Raw genomic sequence first — 18,263 nt, 5'->3', positions numbered from 1 at the left:
GCCCTCCCCTCTCTCCGCCCTCCCCTCCCCAGCTGGTTTCCCTCCTCCACTCCTTACATTCAGTTGAACGTCTTGTATCCTTTTAAAAATTGTGGAATATTTTGTTCATACTTTTACAAATGCTCTTTGAGAACTTTGTATTCTTTTATATTTGTATTTGCTCTCCGCCCTCCCCTCCCCAGCTGGTTTCCCTCCTCCACTCCTTACATTCAGTTGAACGTCTTGTATCCTTTTAAAAATTGTGGAATATTTTGTTCATACTTTTACAAATGCTCTTTGAGAACTTTGTATTCTTTTATATTTGTATTTGTACATTAATTACTTTCCATGTACAATTGCTTGGATCTATTGCTTTGGTTGGAGTATGTCTTTAAAGTATTAGAATTCAATTCTGTGTATGCATCTCGGGAACAATATACACTGTGTCTTAGAGAGTGCTGCCGTGTAGATTGACTGCAGTGTTATCTAAACTGAAGGAGTTGCGGTTTGAGGGCCACATACAGAACCTGGGTTGTATACCTTTGAAGTACAAAGGTTGAGGGGTGATGTAATCGAGTTTGCAGTATTAAAATTTTGATGTGGTTAGGTGCAGGTACTTCCTGTGATGTAGCATCCAAAACAAGCTAGTATGTTTTAAAACTTCACATTAGGTTGCCTGAGGAGTGAAATCGGGACAGACGTTTTTCACACTCAGGCCGAGTGCGCTGAAACTTCAAAAGCTGAGATCCATGGATAAATTTTTCTATTGTTTTATGGATCATGGGCATGACTGGCAACGCTAACATTTGTTGCCATCTCCTAATGGGCCCTTGACAACTTAGCGACTCATTTCAGAGGGCAGCTAAGAATCATCCACCTTGCTGTGGGTTTGGATTTACGTTTACATCAGACCAGGTAAGATGGCAAATTTTCTTCCTTGCCGAAGGTTAGTGAATCAGATGGTGTTTTTTTTTCAGAACAATTCATGCTAGCTTTATGGACACCATTATTGACTTTAGATGATAATACCAGACTTCATTAGTACTTAATTGAATTTAAATTCCACCAGCTGCTTTGATAGGATTTGAAACTTTGTCCCTCGTGTATCAGCCTGGGCCTTTAGTCTATTAGTCTAGTAATATTGCCACAATCTGCCTGAGCAAGATTATTGAAGGATTGTGGCATTTGGATGAAGATTAGCCATGTTCTAGTTAAACCATAGAAGATACTTGAGGCCTGAATGGCTATTTTTAAAATTTCATTTCCTCCATTTTGACCTGCTGTTATCCCTTCAAAATTCATTGTTAACTAAAATTTACAAGTGGATTTTGATATTGTATTCCTGCTTATTAGTAATCTATCTATTTTACATGTGGGAGCCTTCAGTAAAGTAGCTGTTAATCAAAGCAGTAGCCCTAGATACGTGAATCATAATCAAGCTCGTGATTCTGGCAAATTCATCGAGGTCATGCTTCCTGATTGAAGTGAGAAGTGTAGAAACTGGCGCAGACCTAATGGGTTGAAAGGCCTTTGACTGTGCTGTAGACTTTGTTATCCTAATAACAGGAAGGTGTGAACCCAGGGTGTTCATTCTGTCACGGCTGAGGGGGACAACTGTCTGTAGAGTCTGAATAGGCTCATGCTTGTTCTCTCTTGAAGAGAGATTGTGACGATGTGATTAATGTCTTCAAAACAAGGAAGATATTTGATATGTGAGACTTAGAGAGGTATTGCTGCTTTTTGCGAGTCTAAGGTCCAGTAATATGAGGTGGTCAGTAATTAAACCAATATCCAGTTCAGAAGAAGCTTCTTTATGCTGAGAGTGGTGAGAATGTGGAAGCTGTCACCAAGGTTCAGATAATCAGGTTAAATGTATTTAAAGGCACAAGAGAGAGAAAGGAATTGAATAATATGCTAATAGAGTGGAAGGAAGCTCATCTGGACGATATTGTCTGGAATTGGCCTGTTGAACAAAAGGCCTGTTTTCTGCGCTGGGCAACTCTATGTACTGGTATGGAGTTTTAAAGATTTACTTGTATTCTCTTTCTTTTTACGCCCCACTACACCCCAATCTCTGCTTCTCACAGCAAGCTGAACAGTTGGGTCGAGAGGATCAACAGTGGTTACACAAAAATCGGAAATTAGTTTTGATGGTGGATCTGGATCAGACTTTAATCCATACAACGGAGCAGTTGTGCCAAAAGATGTCCAATAAGGTGAGGTGCTGGTAATAATCTCGAGCCAAGCAATGCCTTTGCTCTGGAGATGGCGCTGTTTGGTTGAAGCCGATTCTTGCAAGAAGTTACAACACATCCCATTTTCTCTGATGGTCATTAACTATGACCTACATGTACATATTTGGAGGATTGTTCTCAAACAAAACTGAACCATGTGAAGTGGTATTTATAATGGTTGATCAAAGGCTTGGTGAAAAGAGATTTGAAGATTTATTTTTAAAAGAGGAGAGTTGGAGCTAATATCAAATTAAATCAACTCTTTATCTCTTTGCAGAGGTCTTCACTCCTGTGTAACTGCAGTCTTGCTTATTCAGCAGTGTATCTCCATCACGTGGTTGAGAGATTTAATTTGTTGCATGACCTGACACTTGTGGGACTGTTTGGGATTACCAGCCAGACCTCGTAATTTACCTAACCTAATCTTTTGCTTTGTTTCCAGACCAATATGTTGTACAGTTTGCACTTCACTACCACTGGGCTTCTCTGACCAGTCCCTCCCTCCTTTCTTCTTCCACAATGTCACGAGGCAGAACACATTATGTAGCCCAATCTGACCCCATCAGCCACACAAATCAGCTGAAAGGAATGGCCGTCCGGCATTGCCTTGCTACTCTTTCCTGCTTTACTCTTCTAACCCTTCTGCATGTTCCACTGAGGAGCTGTCAGGGAATGTTGTGTAGCCTATTCTTTCTTCTCTTTTTGGGTTTACTTCACAGCTTAATTCGTAGCACTGCAGTGCCTCATAAATTTCAACCTGGCCTTTCAATAAACTTGTATTGTGTCCAGCCAACAACAATCAGTGATTGATATCTCCTCATAAATCTGCCGTTGCAGCAGTGAAGCTTAATTTTAGAAAAAAGACTAATCAACATTTCTCGTCCTTTTTTTTCTTAACTTGGCCTCCCAATGTTTCAGCTCATGGACATTGAATTGATCTCTGCTGAATTCTCACATCTCTCTCTCTCTCTATTCTGATGATCTAATCACTTGCTTTGCTACATATGAAAAGTCTTTGCTGTACCAACTTCAATTCTCCTGATCTTAACTCAAGAAAAGTTCTCCACTTATCCATTGTCTTCTACAGTTTTAAAGGACATATATTTCATACCTCATTTAAATTATTTTGGATTCTCTGCTATAGAATTTGGGACAACAACTCTGGAAGATCTCTTGCTCTGATAGCAACTAACTCAGTGTCCTCTAGATATTTGCCATTAAATTTTCCTTTGACTTCACTTCAGTCTACCCTGCTTTTCTGGTAACTGTCTTCATTTTGTTGTGTCTGTCCTCACCCATCAACAACTTTCTTACCTTTATATTGTTTGGTTTAAAGTTAAGGAATTTACTGTTAATTCTTAAATGATCTTGAAGGTTTTGACCTAAATATTAACTGAAAACATAATTTTCAGTTTGACTGGTGACCTTGTTGATTGATTTGTTCCTGAACATTACTGTCAAGCACTTTCATGAATCATTCGTCATTGAGGTTGTTACTTTTCAAAACAGATCGCTCAGAATTGTACAGAGCCAATCAGATTACATTAGCTAAATTGTAAGGTGTATCTAATCTCCTTATGAATCACAACCCCTCTGTGCTGCTGATGGTTTAACCTCCAGCTTTTTCCGTTTAACCCAGGCTTCTGTTCTCATTTCGACTGTTCCTTCCTATCTCCGACTTGTACCATTCATGACATAACCCTATCTAATGTCTTGCAAATGATTCATCTCCGGCATTCATTAACTTCCTGAGATTGTGTGCCCTCTGGATCTCTCTCAGTCTAATCATTGCATGCTTGACTAAATTCTATGGAACACTGAAAATTGTTTAGTTCTTTTCTTGACGGCGACTGCTATCATCCCTTTCCTTTGATGCCTCCAATTATTGTTCACCATCTGCCCTTCTCGATCTGTCTGTTTCTTGTTATCTCGAATAGAAGGTTCACCATATCCAAGGCTCCATGTGTGGAAGTCACTTCCTGTCATCCTCATGGACAGGATACAAGCTAACATTTAAATTTGTTTCTGTCATTTTTTTGTCTGTCTCTAACTTACGACTAATCTACCATTACACCTTTCTGTTGTTTAATGCATTGATACTGTAATTGTGTACGCAGCAAAGTGCCTTCCTTGTCTGTCTTCTGTTACAATTAAGATCTGTCTCTCAATCTCTTATTTGAACTCATCTTTCTCATGACCTCCGAACTATGGAAGCCTCACCTCCTGTGTTTTTTTTTCACCTTGCTTGCAATCTGCGACCTCCTGCACTTCAAACACAGCAACTGTTAGTAATGCACCTGCATTTTTCTCTGACGTGTCGTTTTCTGGTATTCATTTAAACCCTGGCGCACCAATTACTCAACCACTGATGTCTATATTTTCAGTTACCCCCAGTAATGCTTTCCAACATTTTACCTCTGTCTTTTCTTCTAAACCACTCCTTAAAGTCTGCCCATATGTCTGGTCGTCTCAAGTGCTTTGATCTCACATTTTAGCTGACTGCTGCGAAGACCTTAGGATGTTTCAAATGTGCTGTATAAGTAAAGTTTGTGTTGTTGACCTTCACCTTAACATGCATTTAAAAACAGTAAATCTGTTATATATCCCTTCACCTGTGCAATAATGAATAGGATGTTACGAGGCAATCTCGAGAAGTATTGCAATATATTGCTTATTGCGTAATATAGTAGTTTTGGATAATGTGGAACTGCCATGTCTACCAAGAGCTTTTGTGGTACAGGAGGTCCTTACGACTCATTGCACCAAAATTCATTGCTTCACGTATACGTCCCTATTCTATTAGTGGACAATTTTTGGTATTTGTTCAGCTGATTTGTATGTAAATTGTTATTTCAGTGTGTTTTTTGATCTTTCATATTTGCCAAATATTTCTGATACACATCTCCTTGAAATAGCGAAGGCCACCTGGTTAAAGCATCAATAATTAACTGGCTGCAATTTATGTATAATCTGAAATTAATTGTGATGCTGTTAGTTCATTGCAGTTCGGTTATGTCGATTTATGGTGCTTCTGTGTTTTTTACAATCACCTGCAGGGAATATTCCATTTCCAACTGGGGCGGGGAGAGCCAATGCTACACACTCGACTACGACCTCACTGTAAAGAGTTTCTGGAAAAAATAGCAAAACTGTACGAGTTGCACGTGTTCACCTTTGGCAGTAGGCTCTACGCGCACACAATTGCAGGTAGGTGGGAGGGAAGTGGCTGGAGAAATGGTTTTAAAACATGGGATGCAATACTGAAGTCAGTTATGATGGAAAGTGGCCTGTTGTGCATCTTGAATCCTTTCAGGGACTTTGTGTCTTATAAAGTCTGCAAACAGGGAGAGTGTGGCAAGAGATGGCAGAGGGAATGCCACCTTTTTGCCTTGGAGCATTGTTTTATTTATGGTGGGACACTATTGCTGTGCACCTTGTTGCTTAAAAAACGTTCCTTCTCTTTGAAGGGTCACTGTAGTCTGTGCTGTGGTAGTTCTTTGAACTGCAAGAGGTACTCGTGAGGAGTTAAATTGTAAAGCTGCAGTACACAGGCATTTGGATTGCCCATGCTGGAGTATTCCGCGCCATTAAGGTTTTTTTCTCAGGGGATGTGGGCCCATACGTAGCTGAATGCAACTGAGCAGCTTCCTGCTGCATCTCAGAAGGCAGTTAAGAATCAACCACATTCCTTTGGGTCTGGAGTTACATGTAGACCAGGTGGTAAAGATGACACATTTCCTTCCTTGAAGAACATGAGTGAACCAATAGGTTTTCAGAATGATCAGCGATAGTTTTATGGTCACCTGTACTGAGTATTGCTTTATATACCAGATTTATTGATCGAATTCAAATTCTACCAGCTGCTGTGGCGTCCCCAAGATTATTAGCCGAGTGACATTACCACTATGCCACTTGAAGTAACATAGGGAGTGTAACGTCTTGATGCTGTCAGCTCATTACATGATTTCGACATGAGATGCACTCATTGGCTTTCTGAATCAGCAAGAGGGGCCTGGCTTGTTATTTCCTTGGGTACTTAAAGCTAACCTGCATTGCTTGAAGTAGAATTGTATTGTGGTGAGTGAAGGTGCTGCCATCTTGCTGAGCTTTGCAAGACAACAAGAAATAGCAGACCATGGAGACTGCTCGCACCTAGGTTTTATTTTGTGGTCTTTCAGAACTTGGTAAAGGAGGAATGCTCTGGGCCAGGAGCACCTTGTATCACATGCTAACAAGGAGCACGAGGCAAGTGCCTTAGCTGAATGCTGAGGATCTTGATGTGATGTTGCAGGACGTTTAAAAGCTTCACCACTAGTTTCAATCATTGAAATTGCCACAGCTGCTTCCCGGAGAAAGTGAGGACTGCAGATGCTGGAGATCAGAGCTGAAAATTTGTTGCTGGAAAAGCGCAGCAGGTCAGGCAGCATCCTAGGAGCAGGAGAATCGACGTTTCGGGCATGAGCCCTTCTTCAGGAAAGAGCCCTTCTTCCTGAAGAAGGGCTCATGCCCGAAAAGTTGATTCTCCTGCTCCTTGGAGGCTGCCTGACCTGCTGCGCTTTTCCAGCAACACATTTTCAGCTCACAGCTGCTTCCCAACAATCTCTTGTCAGTCTGGCCTTGTCCATGATATTTAATTGCTTCATTGTCCCCTCATCTCTGCAGCATTGCAAGTCTCACACCCACATTTCATCACTTAGAGACACGACCATCTTGCGACCTTGACTGCTCCATCACCCAAACAGGAATCACCATGGTCACTAACACACTTGCTGCCTCTTGTGGATTAAATGGCAGACAAGTGGAAGTAGCAGGAGCCAGCTGGTTGGGCTGGAGAAGCACACTTTTATAATCCAAACCCTACTGGGGAGATGGCACTGAGTTATTGGAGGGATTGTTGCAGTGGTCATACCGAAAATATTGAGGATGTTGCCATCTTTATTCCTAATGTTCTTCTTCCTCACATCCCATGCACCTCCTACTTTCCCCTTATTTTTGGGCACCTGAATGGGAAAAGGGACAAGAAATCCATCCTTCCCAGGCAGTTGAGGACCAGCAGGAAGAAAGTGACATTGAAGCTCTTCCATAAATTGATTCCACATTCACAGCCAAGTCTGACGCTGCTTATGTTGTAGAGCAACGGTTCCCAACCTTCTGAGTAATACAGCACACTTCAATATAAGACAAACAGTTTCATGGCACACTCCCTTTTCTCAGCTGAATTGATCACACGTTTACTTGCATTGACTATGGTTATATTTGTACTTGAGACGTTTGCAATATAGTACATACAACAAGCTAAGGAAGCATTAATGTTTCAAATCCATTGAAATAAGACACCATCTTTGATTGCAAGCAGTTGGATGTGAGTTCAGCTGTGGATTCCGTAGAGGACTGTGATGGGTAAATTTATGAAAGAAGACTGATGGGCATAAGCAACAAAGTGTTTGGTGACAGGGCCAGGGAGCTTGGAGGAATCTGTCACCTTCTTGCTTTAAATTTATATCCCCTGTTTATTGATGCCTCCGCTGATGTTTCTATCTGTCCTATCTTTGCCTGTTAAAATCTCCTGTACCTCTATCAGGACCCCTTGTAACCTTTATTGCAATAGAGGGGGTCGTCAGTTTACGAACTTCCACCTTGTAATCTCGTACTTAATGAATGCCATTCCATAAATGCTTTTAATTTTTAAAGACCTGACAGATATGCATTTGTACAGAGCTTTTGATTGTGCTCGGAGTTATGAACGGATTCCAGAATAGAACTCATTTGCAATTCGGGGACTGCCTCTAGTTTGTAAATGGCTGATGCAGCTGAACTAGTGTTGGACCTCGTCGTCACTGGTGGCCTTTTGAGAATGCTGACTGCTAATGTAGGAAATGTTCATCATATTACTGAATATTTGCTTATGTAGGGGAGCTGGAATATTTTGGCTGTCGGTGTGGCTTGATATTTATGCATCATTCAGGGACAGGCCATGGTTCTTTTGTGCAGAATTAGACATCAAGAGTGTTTTGCAAACCTTCTGCTGAGTGGGAACAGAATTGCCACCATTCACAGACTATAGATGATGTGTATTTGTGGTGGTCAGCGGAAGACACTAAGGTCAATACTCACTGCTCTATGGACCACAAATAGTGGGGAAGGGTTAGGGTGCCACTACAATACAATTACACTTTAAGCAATGTCGGCTTGCTTGAAATAACCCAAGCAAGTAATTAAGCTGGGCCACTCTTGCTGATGCACAAAGCCAGTGGATGCACTTCATGTAGGAATCATGGTAATGAGTTGATAGCATCGAGATGTTACACTGCTGTGTTACTTGGGCAAGATGCTGACATAGTGGTAATGTCACCTGTGCCAGTAATCGCAATCCTAGGCTCATGCCCTTGGGGGCAGAGGTTCAAATCCCACCACAGCGGCTGATGGAATTCGCAATCTATCAATAAATCTGGAATATAAAGCAAGACTGAGTAATGGCAACCATAAAGCTATTGTTGATTGTAGTTAAAATCCATCTCGTTCACTCGTGTCTTGGAAAGATATCTGTCACCTCTACTTGCCAGACCTGGCCCACGTGATATCATAATGTGAATCTGAGTAAGTTTCTTGGATGTCAACATTTTTGGAGCACAATTTGGAAAGTTAAATCAAGATAAGGAGTTTCATGGTGAATGGTAGGGCATTAAGGAGTGTAGTGGAACATGGGGACCTTGGAGTTCAGGTGCACGGTTCTCTGAAAATGGAGTCGCAGGTAGACAGGGCAGTGAAGAAGACTTTTGGCACACTGGCCTTCATCAGTCAGAGTATAGAAGGTGGGAAGTTATGTTGCAGTTAAATAGGACATTGGTGAGGCTGCATTTGGAGGATTGTGTTCCGTTTTGGTCGCCTTGCTGTAGGATGTTATTAAACTGGAAAGAGTGCAGAAGAAATTTACAAGGATGTTGCCAAGACTCAATAGTCTGAGGTATAGGGAGTGGTCCGACAAACTAGGATTTTTCTTTAGAGCGTAGACAACTGAGGGGGGGACCTTAGAGAGGTGTATAAGATCGTGAGAGGTATGGATAGGGTGAATGCACTCAGTCCTTTTCCCAGGGTTGGAGGATAGAGGACTGGAGGGCATCAGTTTAAGGTTGGAGAGGAAAGAATTAAATAGAACCTGAGGGGCAACGTTTTTACACAGAGGGTGGTACACATATGGAAAGAGCTGCCAGCTGAAGTGGTTGAAATGAGTGCCTTAACAACATTTAAAAGGCATTTGGACAAAACACAGATAGGAAGGGATTATAAGGATATGGGCGAAGTGCAGGGAGATGGGTTTAGTGTAAATGGGCGTTTTGGTTGGCATGGACCAGTTTGGGCTGAAGGGTCTGTATCCGTGCTATAGGATGCTGTGACTATAACCTGAATATTATTTATATTTGGAAGATTTTTATTTTACATTGATTTACAATTTGTCTTTACTCCAGAATTCTGTATCCATTCCTGGAAAGCAAGTTAAGTATTAAAAGTGAGATATACCAAGGTTCATAAAGCTATTCATGAGGATTATTTTGTTCATAGGGTGTTCAAAGTAGGGAGTTTAGTATTGCCTCAAGGTGGAGACAAGTACGTGGAGTTATATGGACCCTGATTGGAGAAGATTTGATGGAATCGATTATTCTTCCTTGATCTTAATCAGCATAGTGTTAAATTAACTGAAATTTACTTGTTGAGGAAATATCTGACGTTTCCTCTGGTGGTGTTGGGTAATATTTTGTTGCTAAACTAAATATTAATAAAAGAATTTAGAAACAAATTGGCTACTCTACTTTGTGTCCATTGCCAGAGATTTAACTTTTAGCAGTAGCAGTCTTTTTGTTGCCTATCAACGTGCACATGTTCAAATTTCATTTGGTTTGAAGGTTTTCAAATTATGTAATTGTAATGTTTTCAATGAACAGTTGGTGGCAGTATCAGTCTGAAGATCACAGCATTGTTCTAGCAATTCCATTAAACAAGCTATCCCAGGAATGACCACCTTTATTTTATTTCTTCGAAGGTTTGAAATGCTGTGTTTATTTTTGCTTCTAAAACAGCAACATCACTGATGAGGGATCTTGCAAAATCTTGTACTTGGCTGTTGAATTTCTGTTGAAGTTTAGACATGGGACCTGGATAGGATTTAAAGGAAATGAAAATTACTTTGATTACTTTTGGAAAAGAATTTTAGATTCTCACTATCCTTTGTGTAAGGAAGTACTTTTTTAAAATTATCCTGATGGCTCTAGCTTTGATCCCCCCTTTATTTGCCCCCATCACACCTAGAGGAAATAGTTTTACTCATTTGAGTACCTCAGTTATATCACTCCATAATCTTCCTCATCAAGAGAATACAAGCTATTTTTATGCAATCTGTCTTCATTGTTTATTTCCTTAGTCCCTGTATCATTGCTATACAGGCTGATTCACCACAATGTTCTTTGGGCATAAACACATTGCTATAGTTTCCCACTCAGTCTCACTAGACGATGCAGTTAAGAAAATTCATGGGTTGCATAAAAATTGAAAAATGAGGAGGAGCGCTGTAAAATGCAGGGGGATTTTAGTGGGCTGGTTAGTTGGCAAATGGAATTTAATCTGGCAAAGAGAGAGGTGGTGCACTTGGGGAGGGCTAACAAGACAGGGAATTATAGTTTCAATGATAGGTCCCTGGACTAATGAGAATGAGAGGGACTTTGGTGTGCATATTCACAGATCCCTGAAGGTAGCTGGACAAGTAGACAGTATGCTTAAGAAAGCATATGGGATTCTTGCTTTTATTACTCAAACTGTAGAATCCAAGAGGAGGGAAGTTTTACTGGACCTGTATAAAATGTTGGTTCGACCACGACTTGGGTCAAAAAACTGGTGTCCGAAAGATGGAAAACTGTGTGCGTGGGAGAGGGAATTCCAGAGCTGGGAACTTGCCGACTCAATCCATGGCCACCCGTAAGCAATTGCACTCCAAGATATTGGAGAGGCCGCAGCTAGAGGAATGCGGAAACTCAAAAGGGTTGTAGAGTTCTAGGAAATTATGGGGATAGGGAGGGGCATTGCCCATGGAGGGAATCTGAAAACAAGAAGAATAATTTTAAAATCAAGACTAAAGTAAGAGTGGAATATTACAGAGGCTGGAATTCTGAAATAAAAATTCAAATCCTGGTGGAACACAGCCACTCTGGCAGCAGGTAATAGAGAGACAAACAGTACAAACATTTTGAGTGAAATACAACTCTTCTTCAAACTCTTTCTTTCTCCATGGGTACAGCCAGATGCACTGAACTTTTCTAGCACTTCTTGGTTTTATTTAAAGTCAATATATTGCTTGAATGGAGGCAAAGCAGTGAGTACAGGACTTAATGCAAGTTAGCACATAATACTTTTTTTGCTTTTTATCACATGTATGCGGAGTAGAACACGTGATCAAATGGACTGTTCCTAGTGTTGAAGCGGTGAGGTTTTCTCAGGGAGGGGTAATGGTATTCAAACCTGTGTGCCTGCCCTGGGATCTGAAAGTGCAATGAGCACTCTTGTCTCCTGAGCTCCATTTGATGGAAGAGAATGAACATCTGGAAGTTGGGTTTGTGGCGAATTAACTGCTGTTGTTCCTTCTTTGCCAAGTTGGTTCAATTGTCTGCCAGCGCTCTCCGTCTAGACTCTCTGTTGTATGAAAACAACTGTGTCTGTGCCAGCCCTGATGTGATGCTGCTCCAGAAGGAGTCCATGCCTTTGGTTGGGGCTAAAGAATTTTGAAAGATTAAAGCTGTCATGTTCAGTGTACCATCTGAGCTAGTATGTTGATGTAAAGAGAAACAATGGGCTCCTGGGTTAGTGAGTGGACATCTGCCAGGTTCCTTAATTCTGATGTTGTGTAAATAAGGGCAGAAATATATCATTCGACCCCTTGACCCTGCTTTGCCATTGAATAAGATATCAGTTGATCTGTTTTGTTTCATATTTCACATTCCCATCTTTCCACTGCCTAACAATAACCTACACATCTCATTCTTAAAAATGTTCAATGACGTAGCCTTGGCCAGCTTCTGAGGCAGAAAGTTCCAAAGTTGTAGAGTCTTCTGAGAGAGAAACAAAAACCTCCTTATCTCTGTCGTGGAAGGGAAATGCCCAAGTTTAAAGTAGTGCCCCTAGTTCTGGTCTGATCCAGAAATGTAAACAGTCTCTCTGTGTCCATCTTGTTATGATTTAGACGTGTTAAAGTCATTTATTTGAGAGTTTGAATATTGAACGAATGATAAATGGGTTTTGGTCTGTGTGTATGACTGGCTTCAATGATTAACTCGTCAATGGTTTTTAAGGTCAGAGGAGAAAGATGTTCAGGAAGTCTTGAGGGCAAATGTGTGCAGTGAACGTCCTGAGAAAGTGGTGGATATGTGTATAATTACAACATTTAAAAGTCATTTGGTTAAGTATATGAAAAGGAAAGGTTAGTAGGGATATGGCGCAGGAGCAGATGGGTGGGACTAGTTTAGTTTGGGATTTTGTTCGGCATTGGCTGGTTGGACTGAAGAGTCTGTTTCTGTGCTGTATGACTCTGATATTACATAAGTATGAGAGAGGAAGTCCCTGGGTGATAATGGGGATTTGTTTATGTTAGTTTTACGAATCAACGAAATAAACATTGAAGAGCATTATTTACTTTCATTTAAACGAACCAGTTTAGCTTAGGTTAAAAACCCATAGATTGGATTTGTCGTCAGTTGGCACAAGTTTGGATTTACAGGTAAAATACAGTTCTTCCTGAAGAAAGGTGATAATTCAGAACAGTTAGGAAACAGGTATCTCAGTGTAAGGATTTATTTTGAAAGTTCCAGACTAGAAGTGCTTGGTTAGAACCTCAAAAGGGTTATTCAAAGCTGACAAAGTCTAAACTCAAATGCATGACTAACTAAGGAAGAGGCTGCCAAATTCTCAAGACGGGAATTTAAAGTAACAGCTATGGTAAACTATAGATTGGATAGAGGAGTCAACTCTTTTTGCTCTTTCAGTGCTCTAAAGTGATGGTGTTGGGATAGATGGGATTGTAGCATTACTGTGTGTTTCAAAATCTTACAAATTATGTTGCGATGTGACTTGTCCAATATTATTATTATCAGCTGAGATCATAACAAGTCTAAGCTTGTATGGAATTTAAATTTGCTAGACATCAGAGGGGTCTGCGTCCATCTGCTGGTTCTGGCCATAAAATGGCCATGTTCTAGTGAAGCCATTTGAAGATGGCTTTATATGTTGCTAGGAGATTTGTAAATGGAAGCTGGATCACTGGATTATTTGACATCTTTTGAGTAAAGCTAAACTGAGAGAATTCAGTAAATTGAAAGTAGAGGTAAAAACAAAATCGCATAAGGATGAGAAGCTTCATCTGATTATCCAACATTTAGAATTGGAAGAAAGGAAACCTGAAATAGGGATTTAGTGAGATAAGAAAAAACTTGAGCCAGAAGAAAAAGCACAGGAAGGTGACAGGTGAGGGGATAGAATTAAAAAAAATTTGAACTCCAAACGTACAGTGAACTTAGTGAACATGAATTAACCCAAGAAAAGCTAGAATAAAGATGGAAAGAGGAGGGAAAGTCTTGGATGATCATCTTGATTCCAGTGAGGGTTTTGATTTACTTGAAAATCTATGTTTAGTGCCTAAGTTTGCAGAGGATGCAGTGGAGCAGTATTTTACCTCAATGGAGATGATTACTAGATAGATGAAGTGGCCACAATATGATTGGACCTTATGTTGCAGAGCTTTTTAACCGGTCTATCTATGATTTTATAAGGTAGAAGAACATTCTGCAGAGTACAAAGCTGTCAAAAAAGCCAATGCTTATGAGGTTATGAAATGTAACAAGTCAAATCATAGAATCTCTACATTGTGGAAGCAGGCCATTCAGCCTATCAAGTCCATACTGACTCTCCAAAGAGTATCCTACCCAGGCCCAACCCTTTGCTCTATCCCTGTAACCCTGCATTTCCCATTGATTTGTGGGCGGCACGGTGGCACAGTGGTTAGCACTGCTGCCTCACAGCGCCAGAGATCCAGGTTCAATTCCCACCTCAGACAACTGTCTGTGTGGAGTTTGCACATTCTCCCCGTGTCTGTGTGGGTTTCCTCCGGGTGCTCCGGTTTCCTCCCACAGTCCAAAAATGTGCAGGTCAGGTGAATTGGCCATGCTAAATTGCCCATAGTNNNGTAACCCACCTAGCCTGCACATCCCTGGACACAATAAACAATTTACCATACCCAATCCACCTAACCTGCACATCTTTGGATTGTGAGAGAAAACCAGAGACCTGGAGGAAACATATGCAGGCAAAGGAAGGTTATGCAAACTCCTCATAGACAGTTGCCTGAGGCTGGAATCGAACCTGTGTTCCTGGTGCTGTGAGCCAGCAGTGCTAACCACTTAGCCGCCATGCCATCCTCAGAGAAGCAGGAATTCTGTCAGATATCTATGATGTCTGAGACAAACAGGTACAGGTGCAGAGGTGGTTATGTGGAAATCCACAAAGAAATTGGAGGAATTGAAAATCTGCAGCTGGAAGACATACTAGTTTTAGAGATAGACAGTAGGATGCCAAAGTATGAAATGAGAAAGGCTGGAACTAAAAGGTAATATAAATAAATTAACATACTTCAAATGTAACAAGATAGAACATGCCAAAAATAATTGATGAAATTTAAAAGGGAGACAAAGTCAGAAAGTCGAAGGACTCTACAGTATAGAGGGAATCAGGAAAGGGAATAGGTCCTAAAACTGTAGCAGTAGTACAAAAGAACATGTTTCTTTGGGATCTATTAAAAAAAATGGAGTAGCTGATGAAGGAGCAGTGCTCCGAAAGCTAGCACTTCCAAATAAACCTGTTAGACTATAACCTGGTGTTGTGTGATTTTTAACTTTGTCCACCCCAGTCCAACACTGGGATCTCCAAATCATTGCATATTGTGTTAGATTAACGTGTGACCTGGAAATTGAAAAAGTTATGGTGGGAATAATGCATCAAATTTCTACAGGAGAAATTTACTTTACTTTGCAAAACGATCTGGCAGATTCAAGAATATTGGCTTAGCTAAGGGCAGTGCATCAGACAGTGGAGGTAAAAGAAACTGAAATGTTACAGAAGGAACATTCTGGGTTGTTTTCTGTGTGTTCAGACCCCTAGAACTAAACAAGAAGAAAAGCAGCCTATCAAAAAGGGAGATGAATTGGAGATTGTGCTATTGGTTGCAATTTTTGAAGCTTTAACTAAAATGAATGAAAGTAAAGAGAATAAGCCTGATATGTTTAACCTATCTTCTTTCTTAGAAATGCAACAAACCAGATTCTGAATTGAAAGGGTTATATCAAACATCTAATCAGAAATTGAAAGCATTAAAGAGGAAATAGAGACTACCTCAATTACCAGCAAAAGGATAGTGGTTAGTCTCAACTGAGTATTGTAACAAACTTTTATGAGCAAAACTCAATATTCTAATGCTAGAGTCACACAAATATTAGGAAAACCCAGGCTAAAATATCAAAATATTTTTATGACCATGATTATGTAAAGATATTTTGGACATGCTATTGGTCAGGTAAAAGGGAAACTTTAACTTTAAATTGAAACTGCAAAAAACATAGAAAATATGTGTCGTAATATCATTTAGCCCTTTGAATCTGCTTAATGTGGTCATGGCTGATCACCTAGCTCAGTACCCTGTTCCCACTTCTGACTCTCTGGTCATGGGGGATGTGTTTCCTACATTTATCCTGTGTAGTCATAGAGTCATAGAAATGTACAGCACAGAAGCAGATCCTTTGGACCAAAACGTTCACGCCGACCAGATATCCTAACCCAACCTAGTCCCATTTGCAAGCACTTGGCCCATATCCCTGTCAAACCCTTCTTATTCATATACCCATCCAGATACCTTTTAAATTTTGTAATTGTACCAACCTCCATCACTCCCTCTGGCAGTTTGTTCCATACACACACTATCCTCTGTGAAAAAGCTTCCCACTAGGTCCCTTACAGATTTTTCCCCTCTCAACCTAAACCTGTGCCTTCTTGTTCTGGACTCCTCCACCCCAGGGAAAAGACCTTGTCTATTTCCTGGTAGAATTTTATACATTGCTCTTAAAGGCATTTGGGAGGATCTTTATAGATTGTGCAGGACACCAACTTAAAACCAGAAATAGGAATCCTTATCTTTTGACATTGATGCATATTTCCACTAAGCTTTTCTGAGGCAGTGCCTTTAGGAAACATAGAAAATAGGTGCAGGAGTAAGCCCTTTGAAACATTACTCTCAAAGTGATAATTTAAACAGTAGTTCAATATTCATAAGATATGGATTATTCAAAGAAATACAGTCAGATCAAAATTCAAAATTAATGTTGCAGATGTTCAAAACAATTGATGACTAGTTTGGGAATACAGTATTTTACATCTCCTGTTTATTAACTATATTCTCAAGGTACATTGGAATGATGGAATCAAACTTTGAAAACTTGACAGCTGGGCTGACAACTGCCCCAGTTCTACCCGCGCTGACTTATGAGAAGCTGTTCAAACTGGGTGTTGATGCCAGCAGTATCGGTGTGGTGGCTGATTTACCACAACGTGATGTGATGGAGTTCAAACAGATTATCAGTTATTTTTCAAAGAAATTAATCACGTGCCACCAAAAATGTTCAATGATTGAGAAAGAGATAGCAAGTCTTGTAACTCTCCATCGTTTTGAAATATGCCACACAACAATGTGGAAAAAACTGCTGTTTATACAAATTATGGTCCTTCAATGTTTTTGCAACTTTTTCTGGTTTAAAAACTTGTGATTATTTCAGTGAAGCTTAATTTTTCAACTGTGAAATTGTGCATGTGCCTTGAAAAGGAAATGCTACAGCAGATGCTTTATCGAGAGCAGATATTAAGGACATTGGGTACAGCAGTGCAAATGGACTTAAAATGAGTTACACAGCAACTATATTTTAATGTTTACTGTCAATATGTTACTATTGTTAATGTAACATAGAAATAATATTAAGATAGCTTTTGAGTGTTGAAAAAACTCCAAGGAGACATTTTTGTTCTTTATTGGGAGGTGTAATGTAAGATGCAGGATTCATATAAATATTATTTACTTTAGAGTTTTAAATTTGAATCATTGACATGTGGGTTTTGGTTGGTTTGTTTTCAGTTTGAAGAATAAGGAGTTGATTTTTTTGCTGAGGGGAAAAAATCCAAGGTTTGGAAAGCTTTTGTTTTCCGTTCATAGAAGTCCCGGTTGAAGTTTGATATAAAACACAATCCCTCCTGAGAAAAGAAGATTCAGAACATTTGCTGAATAGGTTATCTTTGTGTGAAGATTTTAGTTTGAAAGTTCCAGGCTAAAACTATTTAGTTATCACCTGGAAGGTGTTATTCGAAGCTGACAGAGTCAGAGCTCTGTGCTAAATTAATCAAGGAAGAGGCTACCAAAATCTCAGAACTGAAAATTTAAAAAAACAGTTTGGTAATAGAAAAGTGAACTCTCTTTGGTGTTTGAGTCCACGAAGTGATGGTATTGGGATAGAAGGAATTATAATTCTAGTGTGTTTTAAAATCTTTCAGATTGTATTGTATGTAAATAGCTTGGTGTATTCCATTTCATTTCTTTTTTGTTTGTAAAATAAACTTCAGTTTTATTATTAATGCCAAATCTGGATTATTGCATACTTGAGTTTCAGTGAAAGATCACCTCGCTACATTTAAATAAAGCACAATATATCAAGCAAGATTGCATTCTGGGATTTGACTTGTCCAATAATAACTTGATTCTGGATCAGTGGTGCTGGAAGAGCACAGCAATTCAGGCAGCATCCGAGGACAGGCAAAATCGACGTTCCGGGCAAAAGCCCTTCATCAGGAATAAAGGCAGAGAGCCTGAAGCGTGGAGAGATAAGCTAGAGGAGGGTGGGGGTGGGGAGAGAGTGGCATAGAGTGCTGTGCTCTTCCAGCACCACTGATCCAGAATCTGGTTTCCAGCATCTGCAGTCATTG

The 18,263-nt window shown here is 40.1% G+C and overlaps 1 protein-coding gene across 3 annotated transcripts in view; it reads left to right on the top strand.

The window, feature by feature from the left end:
* Positions 1-18,263, top strand: part of ctdp1 (CTD (carboxy-terminal domain, RNA polymerase II, polypeptide A) phosphatase, subunit 1) — a 306,403-nt gene that overhangs the window by 41,831 nt on the left and 246,309 nt on the right. For all 3 annotated transcript variants that reach the window (XM_043688613.1, XM_043688612.1, XM_043688614.1), the window contains exons 4-5: positions 2,067-2,195; positions 5,270-5,420. In XM_043688613.1, coding sequence (XP_043544548.1) covers positions 2,067-2,195; positions 5,270-5,420 — 280 coding nt within the window. The remainder of the gene's footprint in view (positions 1-2,066; positions 2,196-5,269; positions 5,421-18,263) is intronic.

The sequence above is a fragment of the Chiloscyllium plagiosum genome, chromosome 4, assembly GCF_004010195.1.
Source record: "Chiloscyllium plagiosum isolate BGI_BamShark_2017 chromosome 4, ASM401019v2, whole genome shotgun sequence".
Taxonomy (NCBI): domain Eukaryota; kingdom Metazoa; phylum Chordata; class Chondrichthyes; order Orectolobiformes; family Hemiscylliidae; genus Chiloscyllium; species Chiloscyllium plagiosum.
The sequence above is the reverse complement of the archived record's forward strand: the minus strand, read 5'-3'. Positions and strand labels throughout refer to the sequence as shown.